This window comes from Equus asinus, chromosome 6, assembly GCF_041296235.1.
Source record: "Equus asinus isolate D_3611 breed Donkey chromosome 6, EquAss-T2T_v2, whole genome shotgun sequence".
Lineage (NCBI taxonomy): Eukaryota > Metazoa > Chordata > Mammalia > Perissodactyla > Equidae > Equus > Equus asinus.
The window spans coordinates 77,268,790-77,286,971 of NC_091795.1; the positions used below are offsets into that span (position 1 = coordinate 77,268,790).

The 18,182-nt window shown below is 38.2% G+C and overlaps 1 protein-coding gene across 10 annotated transcripts in view; it reads right to left on the reverse strand.

Moving 5' to 3' along the window:
* Positions 1–1,285: 1,285 nt before the first annotated feature.
* LCLAT1 (lysocardiolipin acyltransferase 1) overlaps positions 1,286–18,182 on the reverse strand; it is a 192,348-nt gene continuing 175,451 nt past the window's right edge. For all 10 annotated transcript variants that reach the window (XM_014866451.3, XM_070512350.1, XM_070512343.1 and 7 more), the window contains one exon: positions 1,286–5,560. In XM_014866451.3, the coding sequence (XP_014721937.1) occupies positions 5,058–5,560 (503 nt within the window). In that variant the 3' untranslated portion in view covers positions 1,286–5,057. The remainder of the gene's footprint in view (positions 5,561–18,182) is intronic.

Consider the following 18,182-nt stretch of genomic DNA (forward strand, 5'->3'; position numbering starts at 1 on the left):
CAAGTGTGCTCTCCTGTCTTTCCTTTGTTTAAACAGAATATAGAAATCCCGCCAGCCTGATGGGCCAGTCCTTGAAGACAGCTCTGGAGGTCTGTACTCTTCTGGTCCTGCACGCCCCTTTCCCAGAGAATGACATTGTGAGCTCCCCCCAGAGTGAATCTTTCAAAGTGCTCATTGGAGAACCCCAAGACAGAGTGGGGCATTGCAGAGCTTACAACAATATGTTCTGTAAGAGAGGAGATATAATTTTCCCTCTACCCTTCTAATTTCTTGGCTGAGACCTCTGGAATAAAGGACAGATTAACAAGAGGAAGACAAACAGAAATTTACTAACATGTATCCGTCATGTACACATGGGAGACAGCCAGGAAAAACTGAGTAACTTCCAGAGATGGTTTAGAACTCAGGCTTCAACACCATCTTAATAGAGAAAGACGAGGGAGGATATACTTTTAGGGGAAAGTAAATGATTTTTAGGAAAGATGAATGGGCACTTAGAATAGATGCGAGGTATGACATTTTGTGACAAAGTTGGTCTGAGTGTGGTGTTGACGCCTAGCCTCCTGTGACAGAAGTCAATCCCCCCTGGATGATGAAACATCTGGGGACAGGATTTCTGACAACTGAGTTCCTTTTGGAGGATCTGTCTTTAGGCAGGTAAGAGGCGTTCAGAGAAAGCCTCTCTCAGCATTTGCTGTTGTTCAAGTGCCCACAGCTCAAGATACACAGATGGAAGCAGCATATTTTGGGTGGCATGTCCTGAACTCCTGCAACCTTATTTTGGGATGGCATATTCTGCTACACTTTAGTCCCATGATTTTTGTGTGTGTGTCTGCTGAGTGTATTTTTACACATTTGTCAGGTTTTGGTCCAAGGCTTGCTTTCATCATTATATACTCCCTGACAGTGGGGGGGCGGGGGGCGCAGAGTCCCACTTACCTCTTACAGCTGGTGGTGCTGATGTTCGTAAGAACTCACGGTTGTGGAATGGCCACATTGCCCGCAGGGCTCAACTGAGAGACGAAGGGAAATCCAGTTCTGACGACATCCGTTGAGCCCTGAATTCAACTGTGGCCATGGACTTTTTCAATTACAGGGGCTGTACATTCCCCTTTGGCTTAGGCCTTTTTTTTTTTTTTTTAACATCTGTGAAAGAAGAATCCTAACTGATCAGCTCTTCCTAATACTACATATGAGGCTCTAACAATGTGGGAAAACAAAGTGCACCCATAACCTGTGGTTTCTGTCATCCCTAAGAAAACAAACATGTAACACACATGCACACTCTAATTCACTCCACTTTATTTGGGGATGTATATTACAGATAACACCACTCACAAACATACAGTGGACATTGAAAACTAAGGCCATTCTGTGAGTTATTTTTAAAACTTGGGTTTTGTACATAATGATCGTTTAAAAAATAAATCACCAAAACCAAGATTCTCTTCTGAATTTAAAGTAGGTACCAGACAACTTTAGAGCCGTATCTGATCTGAAGCTCATCAAGACAAGACCATTTTCGTTTCTACAGCATAAATAACGGCTGTAAGGCAACCGCCCCCTCGGGGTCAAGCCCTCTTCTCCAGGTGCCATCACAAAGCAGTGTTCACCACAGTGACCAGTGTTTATAAACCAATTTCCTCCCAATGAGTAGCAAAAAGAGAATTTTCCCTAAGAAACACATTGCAGAATTCTTGGAACAAGAAAAAGAAAGGGAATCGTAACTAAGGCACTGAAAACACGTTATTTTTATAAAGTGTAAACAATTTAACACCAACAGGCTCCCTCCATTAGAGTCTCTATTATAAAAGTGCACAAGGGCATCGTGGTCGGGTGAGTCCAGGTGAGACGGGAATGTCTTCCTCTCTGCAGAATTCACCCTCGGCTACCATGTACAATTTCCGACACGGAACTGTGGAAGTAACTGATTTCAAAGTGACTCAAGTGGAAGCTATATTCCCCTAATCTGCATTGTAATAGTATACTAAACAAGCAAGGATTTTATTAGGAGTTTGAAATTATGGGCTCTAACTATTTTTCTCTTAGTCTTTGACCATGTTCTCCCAGTGAACTTCACAATTGCGTTGGCTCCTTTCATCAAGGACGTCTGGTGGAAGCAGCTGTGACCTAGTCAGCGCTTTCCTTGGAGATACATATTATAAGTATGAAGGTTCATGTCCCATATAAACCACACTTGCTTTAATTCAAGTGTTTCCGAATGGTAAAGATTTAACAATTGGACATATAGCACTGTAAACATTTGGAAGTCCATTGAGTTGACCTTCCAAGGACTGTGAGGGTGTTGAGCAAGAAGAGCGTGTCTAGATGCAGCGAGACAAGCAGCTGCTGAGTGCAGAGTGATGAAGCAGGATGGTGGGGAGGGGGTCATTCCTGATTCCAAGCACAATGCCGAAGCGAAATTCCTACTTGACATTTTGTGACCAATTTGAGACAGCTCTAAGTTTCAAATCATGCATATTTCTTCAAAATTTTTTTAAATAAGAGAAAAGATAAATGCGTAGGAAAACACAAATAATTACAATTTTAAAAGAACCCTTATTGCAAAAAATCCAAAAAACTTCTTTTTGAAATAATTCCTAATTCTTAAGGCAAGTACAATGTCTATATTCTTCAGTTTTAGTGCTTAGGAATTTTGGGAAGTAAAAAAAGTTTGCATTTTATCTTAAACACGTTTTTTATGATCAAAAGAAAAAAAACGGCACAGGTGGTCTTCTGACGTCTATATTGGCGTGAGGCTAAATGCTGAGATTTTATGAATAATGAAGGGCTTCTATCAAAATGTTTGGTCAGTGCAAGGACAAGGGGCTTCGGTTTTCTGGTCTTATGGATGTAATGGTTTGGCACAGAAAGGAGCGCGGGGACACAGCTGAGGGATGGGGCCAGAAGGGAGGGCCCTCACCTCAGAGTCAAGTGCCAGCACCCCATCTGGGCCAGTGCTCACGAGCCCCACATGCGCTTCTTGTCCCGGGAGTTCGTTAGGAAATAGAATTGGGCCTGTAAGAAAAGAAAAGAGACTTCCCCTTTTACAGGTTTCACAGAGTTAAAGAGGATATGCCATTAAATGGAAGTTAGAGTTTGAACAAGGAGCCAGAAGAAGCTGGAGAAAGGGCAGAGGGGCCGCACTATAAAAACCTGTGGGGTGGAAACACAGCTTTTCTCTTTTACCCAGGACAAATGCAATCCTGATTGTTAAACTATTTCCGTGTTTCCAAATATAACCAAAGGAAGTCTGAGAGAAACCTAAATTAGAAGCCTCTTTTATTAAGGAAAAAAAGGTTAAAAAAAACCCCTTAAAAACCACGAAGCTAAAGAGCTGGGTCTGGAGCAGATGTGCATAATAACTAATTAGTAGCTCCTGGCAAGATTCAAAGCCGCCTCGACGGAGCAGTTAAATATAGTTGGTGCATTTCAGTAGAGGCGCTAGTTAGTACTCTTCCAATAAAAGTGATGTGTCAACAGTGTTCTGCCACAACCAGTACTTTCCGAAAGCATCTGCTCGGCGAGTTCAGTTCATGATGTGCTTACCTTTCATGGCAATGCATGTTTCAATTATTGGGTAAAAGTCACTGTCGAGCAAAACTGCGATGTAATTAAGGAGAAGGCATTCATGCCAAACGAGTCTATAAAGCAATAAACAGCTTTTGAGGCTGGTTCAAGGCAAGAGTAAAGCTGACAGGTTTGCTAACAGCTAAAGACTTTTAATTGCCTCATATTTTCTGCTGCTCTGACCAGCATCCCCATTACATGACAAAAAAAGCAGTGCACAGCTCCAGCAGAGTGGAAACAATGACCACACAGTTCTTTTGCCTCACAAGGAGACTGGAGCTGTTGGTTTGCTAGATTTTCCATTGACACCAAATGACAGGAATATTTACATGAACAATTGGTCAAAAGTGGGTTTAAATTTCACTACTGAAAGAGGAAGGCTGGGACTAAAAAAGAGAGAGATCCCTTGCTATCATTAAAAAAGAGTCATTTTTGTGTTATCATTTGGTTTTAAGAGTAAAATCTGTCAAGGCTACAGGGTTGAATAATTTAGGATAAACCATTACTACCCTGTCTGCAGAGGTTGCTGCTGTCATTTTAATGGCAGAAGTTAGATACCCATGCGCTTGGAGAAAATACAATAACCTTCCTTTTTTGGGCAGGTTTTAAAGAAATATTTCAGAAGATATAACTTCAAAAGAGAGTTTCTGACTGCAATAACAGAACATTCTTCTATGCTTTCCTTTAAAAAAGTGACTTGATGTGTATCATTTTTAACACACCAAAGCTACCCTTGCCAACAAGCTGTAATAAACCAAGATTACGTGGAAGCGAGGGACTAAACTATTAATTCCTATCTAAAAATTCAAATTAAGGTTTCTAAGTGGAGAGCCTGTGGTTGCTCCCTGAGACACGGTCAGGTCTTATTTTCCACGTGAAAAAACGGCACAGGTGGTCTTCTGACGTCTATATTGGCGTGAGGCTAAATGCTGAGATTTTATGAATAATGAAGGGCTTCTATCAAAATGTTTGGTCAGTGCAAGGACAAGGGGCTTCGGTTTTCTGGTCTTATGGATGTAATGGTTTGGCACAGAAAGGAGCGCGGGGACACAGCTGAGGGATGGGGCCAGAAGGGAGGGCCCTCACCTCAGAGTCAAGTGCCAGCACCCCATCTGGGCCAGTGCTCACGAGCCCCACATGCGCTTCTTGTCCCGGGAGTTCGTTAGGAAATAGAATTGGGCCTGTAAGAAAATCTTGTGTGTACCTTGTCTGTGAACAGCCTGATGATTGTTTAATAATCCTCTGGCCTGAGTTATTTCACAGCAATTGCTCCCTGCTACGCATATTGAAATTACATTCAGAGATTTAAAAAAAAATTTGTGTGTGTAGCAATATTTTTCCACAAAACTAAGTGCAAAATATCTTTAACAAATAACGATGATAGTAAGAAATATTTGACAGTCATGCAAAAAATGCATCTCAGTTTACAAAGGCTTAGAACATTTCCAAAATATCCCCTAGGTTTCTACACTGTGAACCTTACAATCTTACTCATTTTTCTTTGCATTTAAATGTGGCTGTTTGTGCAACAAACGGTAACATGCAAGTTCGATGATCTCCAGTCCACCAAATATCCTCTCTTGCAGCATGAAGATGACAATGGTGATTATAAAATACCACCAAACAAGATTGTACAAATATATGAGTAGGCACATTGCAGGGCTGAACAGGGTCCAATATAGTATTGAGAGAAACTTGACCACAAGGACCCTGAGCTCAGACTTGCAAGGTGGAATTACAGTCTGTCCAGTAAAGTAAAAATTCTTCTCCCCTTGGTAGAAGGAGCGCAGCCTCTCTTCTTTTTCCTCCCACCGCTTGTGGCACCAGAGCTGGAGGTCCTCCTTGGATGTGGGGAGGGTGTCTATTGGGTACCGGTGGACGTGGAAGTGTATCTCCTTGGGGAAGTTCCCATAGAGGAGGTGCCTCTCTGTCTGAGGAATGTTGTGAGGGTATGCCACCGTGATGTCATGGACAGCATCAAGGTTCTTACCTAGGTTTTGGAAAAGATAAAAATACAGATTGAGTAATGATCAATTCGGGCAGCAATGCTGACTCACACTGCAAGGCAGAACCAAAACAGGAAACAATCAGGACAGAGTGAACCCTGATGAATAAATAGGGCTATAAATACTGGTGTGCCTGGGCACTGGGTCAATATTTACCAGTCGTTTTTAGTTTTTTATCTGCTTGCTAATTACCTCGAAGACCTTTAGAAAAAAATTATCTTTATTTGTAGAAACAGTAATCTGCCATTCTAGAACTAAATGGACAAACACATTAAATTGGATTTGAGACAAGAATAAAAGAGCAAAGGACTAGCCCTTTTACACCAAAGGGATTCACTGTGTTGACACCTCCTATTAATACACCCTCCTCTCCAAATAGAAACACAGACTTTCTCACCTTTAACCCAATACTACCGTGACAGCTACTGGAAAGAAAAACTCAGAATCAGATTTGATAAAGTGGTCAGAAACACATGACAACTTCCATATGATTTTTTTATTTTTAATAATAAGGCAACTTGAAGTCCGAGTAAGACCCTGACCAGATAGTACACCATCATCCTTAGAAATCTCATGATTAATTACTCTGGAGTTAAGTGTCTTCAGCCAAGTCATCTGCCAGATGCTGGAGATAGAGAGATGAATAAAACATGGTCCCTAACCTCACTCAAGAGTTCACAACAGAATCAGGGAGACAGGCATGCACAGGGCCCTAAACAAACCACAGAGATTTATGGAAGAGGATAGGTAGGCGGGGGCGGATGGTGCTGGCTCCGCAGGTGGAGCGGTGGGAGAAGAATGTCCAGCACAGCGGGGCTGAGGGCACTAGAAGTAGGGTGAGGCATACAGGATAGGCCCTCATTGACAAACTTTAGAATCTGAACTCAGTTCTGTAGGTGGTAGAGAAGCACCTTAAATGGTAGAGAATGCTTAAAGATTCTTAAACAGAGAAGGGACCAGAATATGTTACATTTTAGCAAGGATTACCTTAGGGCAATGACAAGAATGGTTTGGAAAGGACCAGGGTAAGAGAGGTATAAACAGTAATTTGATGGTCATTACAAGGAAAGAAAGGCAAGAAATGAAGAGGAGGTAGGGGCCAAAGGAAGTGACATGTCCAAAAAAATTACAAGGAAGAACTGATGTGACAGAGTGTGGTCAACTGGAAGTGGGAGGGAGGACAGGGTGGAATGAGGCCAGGTTTGTTTCAGACTCAGTGTACTTGAATGGATGGTGGGACCTCTGAGATTAGAAATGTAAATGGAGTGTTAGATCTTTAAGGATTCATGAGAATCACCTAATTGAATCCTGTATACAAGGCCCAGAGAGGTTAAGTTTTTTGCCCAAAGGCACATGGCGTTGTTGGTGCATGGTCTCTGAACGTTGCTTTCTTCCATATATCTTCAGTGAGAGTGAATCTACGTGGACTCTAATTTGTTACAGAACTATATGATGTAAGTAGAATTAATCTGTGGTGACAGAAATCAGAATAGCGGTTGCGTATGGCGGTGGGAAATGACTGGAAGGGAGCATGAAGAAATTTTCTGGGTGGCAGAAACATTCTATGTCTTGATTAGGGTGTGGATTACATCAAACTGCACATTAAGACTGTGCAATTCACTCCATTTAAATTTTACCTCAATATTAACTTCCCACCTTATCTCACCATGTCTACCCTTTCCACCCAACCTATTAGGTTGTACTTATTTTTTTTCAATGATTCTTTAAGTCTTCTGTAAATGTGCACTGCCAGTCTCCTTTCCTCTGTGATTTACTTTAGGGTAAGGACCAGGTTTCAATTTGGCTCATAACTGTCTTATGGTCAGGCCTTCATAACAGCTATGTCATAAAAAATGAAAGTACCTACATCAACAAGGCTTAGATTCAAAATTGGAGGGACAGTCCTTTAGGGATGCTGTACACTGTTTACAAGAGAGTAGAGGAGGTGCCACGAAAGGCTCATGGAAGAAGGCTCCAGCACAGTTGGATCTGAATGCCTAGAAGAAAGAGTGGGCCAGACCTGTTTGGCTCTAGAGAAGTGGGTCCAGTGATTAGAAGCCACAGGGAAAGCTTTCTAACTGAGCTGTCGAGAAGTCATGTATTCACCAGCTGAGAAAAGGCCAGCTGGCCACTTGCCTGGTACATTATAGCGGGAATTTACACACCAGAAGTGGGGCTGTCCGATCAACTACCCAAACAAAGACCCACTCTTTCACTGGTACACTGAGCATGACACATCAACTAAGATGGCAATATAATTTGTCTTCCTGTTAACTCGCTGCATTAAAAATCAAGCAACCTTTTGTCTATTAGCATGAATCATGACTATCCTGCTCCTTGATAGGGCACTTTCCCTTGACTCCAGAAGCTAGTTTCATACTTCAGTACACCCTCCACCTGAAGACCTCAGAGCCCATTCATTTATGCCCACCAAACACAACCACGATCCTTGTTCTAGTTTCCATACCTCACCTCCATCTACCCTCTTCCCACTTTCTGTCACAATGGAGGGAAATAAGCTGTCATCACCTCTTGTCACTTGTCATGCCACTTAGCCTCTAATTCAGAATTGAGTTCGCATTTCATTTACTTTCAAAACTCCTCCGCAAACATTTCTGCTTCCATCTTCTGCCCAGACTCTGTCGGATTACTGGTCTCGTCAGCTCCTTTGTTCACAGCCTTGGACGGTCTCCTTCCCCAGGCAGCTCCCACCAACTTCCTACTCAGTTACTGTACACCACTTCTCACAGCTCCTCTTCAAGAGCCGCTATATGGCCCAGCCTTTCTTCTGTAGGTGGTTTGTAATGCTTATTGAGCAAATACAATCATGTAGTATTACAAAATGGTATAGCAGTAAGTTATTTACTCTACTAATAAGAAACTAGATTGCCCTTTCTTTCTGCTTTCTACCTGACAACCCGTAGGGTAAGCTGTGTGTGTATGTGTATGCACACGTGTCTGTTCGAAATATAAATAGCAAGTTTTGAGACAGTGATGGTATCACTTACAGAAATGTTCCTAAGTGAAAAATCCTAGATTCACTGCAGTGCAGAGCATCAAGGGCTGTGGAAGCAGACTTCCTGGGTTCAAATCCTAGCTTTGCCTCTTACCGAGTGAATTACTTAATCTCTGTGACTGACTTAGTTCCTGTATCTATAAACTACCTCATAGGGTTGTTGTGAGGAGTAAATGAGATAATAGACATAAAAACACATAAAACAGGATCTGACACATAGTAAGTGCTCAATAAATGTTATTTGCTGTTATTATTATTGAATCATAATGTTATCATGTTGGCCTCTAACATGTCTCTCTAACTTTAGCTTCTATTATTAGTCCACTGACGCCAGCATGGTATCTGCAAGGAAAATACAGCAATTGAATGCCCTCTCTATACCACTGTCCAGGGCACTATTTGCCTGGGCCCGAAAGATGCCAATTAGGGGCCTCATGTCTTCTACTCAAGACAAATGTTCAAAATATTATTTCGCAAAACTGCTGAAACATTCCCTCTGCCTCAATATACAAACTCTGACATATTTTATCTCAACTCTCTTCAAAGTCCAACTCAAATCCCAACAGTTCTAAGAAGAGCTTTCTTCAAGTATCCAGGCCCAGAATGATCCTGCCCTCTATGAATGCTTAAGGCACACGCACTGATGCTCACTTGGACTCTCAACTGCCATCCTGTACCAAATGACTAGAAGCTCATGGAAACATACAGCGCCCCAAGGAACCACAAATACCTTAAGGACAAGGACCATGCCTCTCTAGAATCTCGGTACCTAGCACAGTGCCCTGCTCTTAAAGAGGTTCCAAAAATGCTTATTTGAGCAATATTTTTATGGTCTACTATCTTCTCGTCTAAAAATACAGGAGCGAATTATAATGCCTTCTACACAAGGTTGTTATAACAATTTAGTAAACTAATGTGCATAAAGCTCTTTGCATAGCACTGGGCACACAGAAAGTTCCAAAATGTTAGCATCTACTACAACTTCTAGTTGACGAGACTGACTTGCTCCACTGGAATTTTTTCAACTTGGGTTCTATGAATTGTTGGTTCTGAATGAATTACAATAATTTTGGGTGGGGATGGTGAGGTGTCACCTTAAAAAAAGGCAATAGTCCAAAAGTTTCTAATAAATTGCTTGTTTGGAATTTAGAACTTTGGAATGATATAGCTCAACATAATTGAAATACTATCTATTTATATTATAAACAAGAGCAACATTGTAATGTTAGAAACTACAAAAGTCAATAAAGTGGAAAAGGGAGAACTGGGGAAGGAGAGAAGAAAGATAGCTTATACATTTGTCATTATTTCCCTGAGCTGCGCTGGATCTTTAAGCATCACGGAGACTCAGAAATGTATTAATGCCAGAGCAAGAGAGGAGGAAAAGGAGAAAGGCTTTTACACCTGGAAGTATCTTGACAATTTTTAAACTATATATTAAGTAAAAGGTCTCCAGACAACACAAAGCCACATGTAACTCTTTACTGCTAACAGAAGAGCTTACTTCTCACATCCTCCCATCAAGACCTCCTGGGCCCCATGGCCTCTAGTCTGGGGGAGCCATTACTACCAGACAAATCAGCTTCCTCCTGGAAGGTGACAGGTAAGGGGTTAGCAGGGCTTGCAGGGCTGCGGTCATATGTAGGTGACAATAGGAAATGGATATTCAAAAGTTGAGATGTGCTTTTATTTCATTCACCAATTTATAATAGGGCTAAAATAATGCAATAAGAGATTAAGAGAAGTTCCTGCAATTACAAAGGATTTATACTTCTTTAAATCTTTTGGTATGAAAATATATTTTTAAATATGTAAATTAAGATGGCTGCCATCAGTAAAAGCCATTTTTAAATGATTTCATGGCTTTTTAGATAGCATCTATATTTGTAAATTAAGCTATCTAGCCACATGTCATCTGCCTATATGGGGCTTAGAAACCGGATCTGTTCTGTTTCCAATACTGTATCTACTGGAAAGTTTCACACTTCACTATTATTTTGTCAAGTCACTATTCTGTTAGAACAACCATGCTCACTTGGGCCCAGAGATCTTTCTTTTTTCTCTGGAAGAACAGAAAAGCACTTAATATTTCAAATTTTAATTTTTAGTCTCAGATTGAGACTGAGGGAATTTTTAATACTTTAGTCATGTTTAAGTAACCAACAGAATTTTAAAAGATATGACTGGAATTTACAAATGTACTATGCAGAAGGGAGCATCTCCAAGCACACCACGTTGAGCCCATGATTACGAGAAGAGTTCTACTGGATAGGAAAAGCTCCCTGGGAATGCGAGAGAACCAAATCTTTACACACTTATATGTTTAAAATGAAAGAACTGAGAGAAGAAATCCTGGTTTGCCCGTGGCTGCAAAAGATCAGATCTGATTATATATAGTTCAGTGGCAGAATAATGGAAACATAAGCTCTTTCGTTTCTTTTTAACCTAATGTGATCTTTAATATAGTTGATAACAACTGAAATTTTTCTTTTCTTTCCCCATTCCATAATCAAATGTATGCAGAATATATAAAATACAATTTATTTTGGATTTCATTTTAATACCTGCTTTAAAAAATTAAAAATACACGTAAGTCTATTTTCTATTAGCCAGATCTAAATCCATAAATCTACCTACATATATTAGGGTTTTAGATAAAGTAGCTTGTCATCTAAGATGCATTTGTGTTACAGGAAAATGCTGAGGCCTCTGGTTTTGTGCACTATTTTTCAGATTAAAAAAAAAATTATCCAGGGCCGGCCTGGTGGTGTAGTGGTTAAGTTTGTGCACTCCCCTTTGGCAGCCAGGGGTTCATGGGTTCAGATCCTGGGCGTGGACCTACACACTGTTCATTAAACCATGCTGTGGCAGAGTCCCATATACAAAACAGAGGAAGATTGGCAACAGATGTTAGCTGAGAGCCAATCTTCCTGACACACACACACAAAATTATCTGAAGAGGATAAAAGTTGGATTTAGCAACTAAGCAATCATTCACTGTGCCATTTTGACACTGACACACACTAGTACATGGCTAACAATAAGCATGACAAATTGGCATTAGTCAGTACTTGAAGAACAGTTTGAATGGCAGATTTGAATATATTTAGACTAAAAATAACTATAAATAAGACACCTTTCAGTTTCAAATGAAAGGGCATGCATGAACCACTTAAAATCAACTGGTATTAAGGCTCAAACAGTATCATTTTCTTTGTTAGAGAAAATACTACCGTTTCCTACTAGGAACATTATTCACTTTTCCTTCTGGATAGGTTGGATACTTATGGAACAAAAGGTGAAGTCAGACAGCTCTCGGTCCTGCCTCTATTAGCTCTATGACCTTGGCATATACACTATAAGCCTCATCTGTAAATGCAGATGATAAGAGCACGTACCCTCATAGGGCTTGTGAAGACCAATTGGCATAAGGACTGTAAAATGCTTAGAGAACTGCCTGGCATGTAGTATATGCTCAGATTCTTGTTATTATTCCTCTAGGCGGGATGATCATCTATAGCACTTGAAGTGAGATTAAGTTTAGGCTGCTACGCTTTACCCTCCGTTTCTCTCGACTTCCTCTTTCTTTGGGAGAAATACCAAGTCCGTTGCAATGCATGCTGTGGTTTATTCTCTAACATGCAGTCCACTCGTTTCCCATAGTATAGAAGCAAAGCTGCCTAGGGGATTGACCTTGGCACTAGGAGTAGGCTCTAATTTATCTCTTAATATATATTCCTTTCCATCCCTACTAACTCATTCCTTAAACATTTTAAGCTAAGCATAGATATTAATCTTCTGATGGCATTCTAAATTAGAAGCTGATGATCTGTGCTGTAGCATCATTGGCCTCCTGCCCCATCTTGTTTTCTTTTTCTTAATAAGTCAAAGTTAGTATCTACTCTTTTTCTAAGAAAGAACCATCCTGGGCTTAAAAATCAACCTTCAGCTGGAAAGGTGAAACTAAAAATGGTATCCTTGTGAACAATCTTGCTTATTCAACCTGAATTCAGCCTGAATTCAGTTCTTGCAGATAATTTCAGGGATGTATATTTTCACAGTCTTTATCCTAAATCTGTTGAACTTTTTGTGTTTTGTATAAATGTGTGAATCTTTTCAGTTCTGAATATCCCTTTTGATAGGGATTAGTTCTTTGGATCTTCAAAACAAGTTTCATTTTCTAGGTAGAATGAAAACATGTTGACATTTTCCACAATTTGATAATATTGCTTTAATACATCATCAAAGGCAAGATCTGAATAACAGTATGCACTTGCTAAAGCCAGATACACGTATATAGACAGACACACACACACATAAATGTATGTAAAACATATGCCTTGAAAAAAAAAATCTATGAACTTTCAGAAATGGGACCATACTGTGCATAGTTTTATAATTTGTTTTTTCATTTCTCTTTCCATCCATCCCATTAAAAATTTTCTGAAATATCATTTTATGAATGCATAATATTTGATTATATACATATAAGCTTAAAAGACAGGTTTTTTATTTTCAGATATTTAAGTTGTTTCTACATAAATAACATTTAAATTGATATCTTTGTAACAAATGATAATGATTTTCTAGGATACATTCCAAAAAGTCGAATTACTGGGTCAAAGAATATGAGCATCTTAATAGGCTTTTGCTACATCTGGGAAACTGACCCATGGAAAGGTCAATTTAAACACATGCAAGAAATGTATGATGGTGTTTTCTTTTTCACACTTTTACTAATGTTTGGTATTATAACACTCAGAAAGTTGCCAAAATGTGTCATTTTTGTTGTAATTTGTATGTCTTTGGTTAGATAAAACAAGTTCACTGGATATATATACTAGTGATATCCTTGCCTCTTTTGAAAATTTAGCTATTTGTCATCCTCCGGATTTCTAAGAGCTCTTAATATGGTAAGGATATTAACCCTCCATCTATCATATATGTTGTAAATCTTTTATACTAATTTGGTCATCTAGCCAAATTATTAGTGGCCAACTGTTTCCCTGGCCACTAATGAGTTTATTTTATTGGAGTTGCTGCACTGTGGATGCAGCTTCATTTCCTTTATCTAGTTCCTGTAGGTTGTTAGTCTCTTTCTAGTCAATTTGCAAATTTCCTTCTTTATTATGGATTATTAATCCTCTGACTGTATTCTTTGTTGTAAATATTTTCACAAATACATTGTCTGTCACCTTTGTTTATGGCATCTTTTCCAATGTGTCTACGTGTCTATATAAGTTCATTTCTTTTTCTGTCATAGCTCTTGGGTTCTTATTTTTGTCTTCCCTACCCCTAGATTGTAGGTATATTTTATATTTTTCTGTAACATGAAAAACATTTTTTTCACTTAATTTTATAATCTAGCTTTACTTTCTTTCAACAGACATCAGTGTGTCTAGCAGCCTTTGTTAAATAACTCCTCTTTTCTCCATTATTTTGAATGGCCAACTTGGTCAGATATTAAGTTCTCAAATATATAGATATCTAGTCACCCTTCTCTTCTGCTCCACTGTGTTTATTTCTGCCCCAAGCCCACAATGACTTCCTTAGTGACTTAACATCTAGTAAAGCAAGTCTGCCTCTGTTTTCGTTTTTCATACTATACTTGGCTCAAATATTGTATATTTCGCAATATAAACTTAAGAGAGAGTTTCATTCAATTCTAAACAACACCCCTCCAACTTATCCTGAAATTCTATTTGCATTATGTTTACATTATAATTTTAAAAGAACTGATGCTTTTACATTGTCATGTTTTAATCCAAGAGAAAAGTATGTTTTCCCATTTGTTCAAATCTTATTTTACGTCTTCCAGAAAGATTTCTGTTTTCTTCACACAGTTTCTTTCTTTTAAAATTTATTCCTAGATAATTTCATAATTTTTGTTGTTATTATGAATGGAATATGTGTTCCTACTTCTGCTTTTAGGCAATCACTACTACAATAAGAGAAAACCTATTGTTTGTTGTATATTTATCTTAGCTGTAGCCACCTTAACATACTTTCTTATTAAATCTAGTTGATTTTTTACTAGCCTCTTTCTGACTTTCTAGATTTTCTATCAGCAAAAACAGTTTTATGTTAAATTTTGTCATCTTTATGGCAGTCATTTCTTAGTGCTTGCATTAGCGTTTATTAACAATAAAAAGAATAGTTCTGACTTTAAGTAAAATGTGGATTTTACTAGTGCTTTAGCATATGAAATATTTACTGTTGAGTTTTGGTAAAATAGTATTATTTTTAAGTAGTTAACTTCTATTTTGTTTTAGTTTGTATTAGGAATGGCTTAAGTGTATCAAACATCTTTTCAGTATCTACAGATAGTATCAAAGAGTTCTTTTGTTTTAAGTTCAAACACCTGTGTGAACTGAACAAAGTAGTAGCTAAATATTAAAAAGAAAAATATTAGATATGAAAAGAGAAATTGAAAAATAATAAAATTATAGTGTAGGCTTCAGTATCTTTCATAATACAACTCTAGTAGATAAAAATTAATTAAATTGAATAACTATGGATCAATTTGATTTAATAGATTTATATAGGCCCATATGTCCCTCAAAAATATTTTAGAGGGTTAGTATCTATGGATCACTTATAAATATTTGATTATTTACTTGGTGGCAAGAAGATTTAAACACATTTTGTAAAAATTGACATTTTATAAGCCACATTCTCACATTAAAATTCCAAAAACTAGAAGTAATAATATAATATTCTCCTTTAAAAGAACACTTTTAGATAACCCTTGGATGAAAGATGAAGTCAAAAGGAAAATTATGAACTACCTAAAAAAGAATGAAAAAGAGATCACTGGCATATAGTGAAGGTTGTATTCAATAATAAACACTTCATTATTAAAGAGGAAAAATGAAAAAGAGAAATTACTCATCTTGGAAATTAGAAACAAAAATCCAAGGGGAAATAGAGAAAACTACTGAAGAGAAAAAGCAATAATTAATGAAACAAAACTAGGAAATAGTGAAAGAATAAATACAGTCATGGGCTGCAAAACGATGTTTTGGTCAATGATGGACCAAATGTATGATGGTGGTCACATAAGGTTAGTACCCTATGGCCTAGCTGTGTAGTAGGCTGTGCCATCTAGGTTTGTGTAATGATGTTTGCATGATGAAATTGTCTAACGACACATCTTTCAGAATATATCCCCTTGTTAAGTGACATGTGGTTGTAAATGCAAAAGCTAGTTATTTGACAAGATGAATAAAATACTAAACTCTGTGAATGTGATTAAGGGAAAAAAGAGAGCATACATATTTAAGACTACAGATAGCAAAGGAAACATCATAAATACAGAAGATTAAAAGAATTATGAGAATGTGAATCTACATGAGATGAAATTGTGTAGATCTGCATACTATACATACACAAACTAGAGTAGAGTACGCATGTACACATATACTATACATAAGACTAGGATCTGCTCGATTAAAAAAATCTGCGTTCAATTCAAAAACTGTCAAATATCATTATTCAGACTATTTTCACCAGAAAAGCAAACTGCTATGTTATTGCTGTGTAATAGGGACAAAGGGCATAGGTGCTAATTTTATAGGCAGGCCAACCTAGCAGTTGTACTCACATGCTATGTCTCCTCAACCCCAGGGATTTTAGTGTATAAATTACAAAGCAAAAATAGACAGCAATAAATAAAATGATATAATGTGCTGTGATGGGAAAGGGACAAGAGTCCTAGTTCCAAATTGTTTCCATTCCCAGGACCTATTAAGCATAACTGCCACTTACACTTGTGCATCTGCAGATTGTGTTTTTGATGACACGGATTTATTTTGCCTGCTCTTTCAAAAAGTCATACCCTTTGTTTTCATTATTCTTTAAAAGAAAAACGTGCTAAAATTATGTTGAGAGAAGACACTCAAAATTCAATGTGAAAAACAAGAGCAATAACAAAATATAATTTACGTTACTGTTGGACTCAATAAATCTGTTTAGACGTTCCAAAACCCCTGGACATGAATCAATAATAGATTAAAAGATTAGAAATGTCAGTACATGCATACTTTACTAATTTGCTGGTCTTTGAATTAAATGAGATCAGGACAGCACATTATAACAGTCTCTGTACTCTGACATTAGGATTGAAGATGACTAATGATGCATGTGGACATCACTATTTATTGAGTGCCTACTAAGTACCAGGCATTTTTAATTCAACAAGTTCATCTTTTAAGCACATCATGGACATGCTCTGATAAACAGTTTTGCTATAGTTTTATCAAGAGTATAAATGATTGGATCTCATGTAAATTTCTGTGTTCTACTCTTGGTATAAGCTTAATTGATTGGCCCACCAAATCACAAGCTAGACTCTACTATCCACTTTGTGGCAGCTATCTAAATTACAGTGGAGTGTCTAAGTTACAATCTTGTAAATCTAAAAAATTATGGTAATAACAATACAGCTTAAACTTGTAAGAAAAATGCCCCTAAAACAAAGTCTACTGTTACTACTCTTCCTATATCTTTACTGTGTATGTGATTTTGCATATAACAGAGGGAGTTCTCTGCAATTTCATCCTTTTCTCCTTTGAGAGGAAAAATAAGTCTGGCTGACGATGGGGTATTATTAATGAGGTGGAGAGCAAGTTGTTGTCTTCAAGAGTAAGTAGAAGACAACAGAGTAGGAGGTGAAGGTCTCTGGTTGCAGATGACAGTTTGTCCTTTCCTTGGCTGTGGGCTCTGCATTGGGAGCCACACTGGTCTCAGGATGGCGGTCAAACAGCCTTAGGCTTGTGCCACATCTCCTGGCTAGTCTTCTCTTTAGATGACCCAAGAATTAAATTACCTTGTTTTCAATCACTCAAAAATCAGAATTCCTGTTCAGTAAGTCTGACCTCAGCCTGACTGAGGATTGATGATCTTACTAAAACAAGATTTTCTTAATCAACCAGGACTGATCCAACTCTGGTTGTCTGCATCATACAGTAGGGGCTTATTCATCCAAAATACCCTCTGGTTGATGGAAGGCATGTGGGGAGATATCTCTGAGCAGAGCTGTGCCTATTCTGAAAGCTATGTTTCCCAATTCTTCCCTCTACCACTACCTGCTCATACTCTGTTCCCCCAAATGACCAAATTAAATATTCCACCAAGGAACACATTTTACAGCCTTTGTACTCTTTAGTAGAAACAGTCATAATTCATTTTTTACTTTGTTTTGATAAGTCCTATAAGGTAAAGTACAAAGCGAGTGGTGGTAGTGGTAAAGAAAATGGATCAATACAGGGCATATTCAAAACTTCCAACAGTGAATTCTCAAATGCAAGTTTTCTGTATGTCCAGTTCTTCACTTGTGCAAAGGGTGCCACTAGTGGGATGAAGGGATAATTCGATGGGACCGTAACTTCTTTTCTACTGAGAAGATAAAGAATCAGGCTGTGTGTAGCTCAACTGAAGGACACAAATTTCAGGTTCTTCCAAGATGGCAAAGGAACAGTAGGCTCTATTCTTATATATTATATGGAGTATCTTTTGAAGCTTAAAGTAAAATAAAGAGAAAATGGACTTTACATAGTTCAGAAAGATGTGCTTCAAAGAATAGAGAAGAA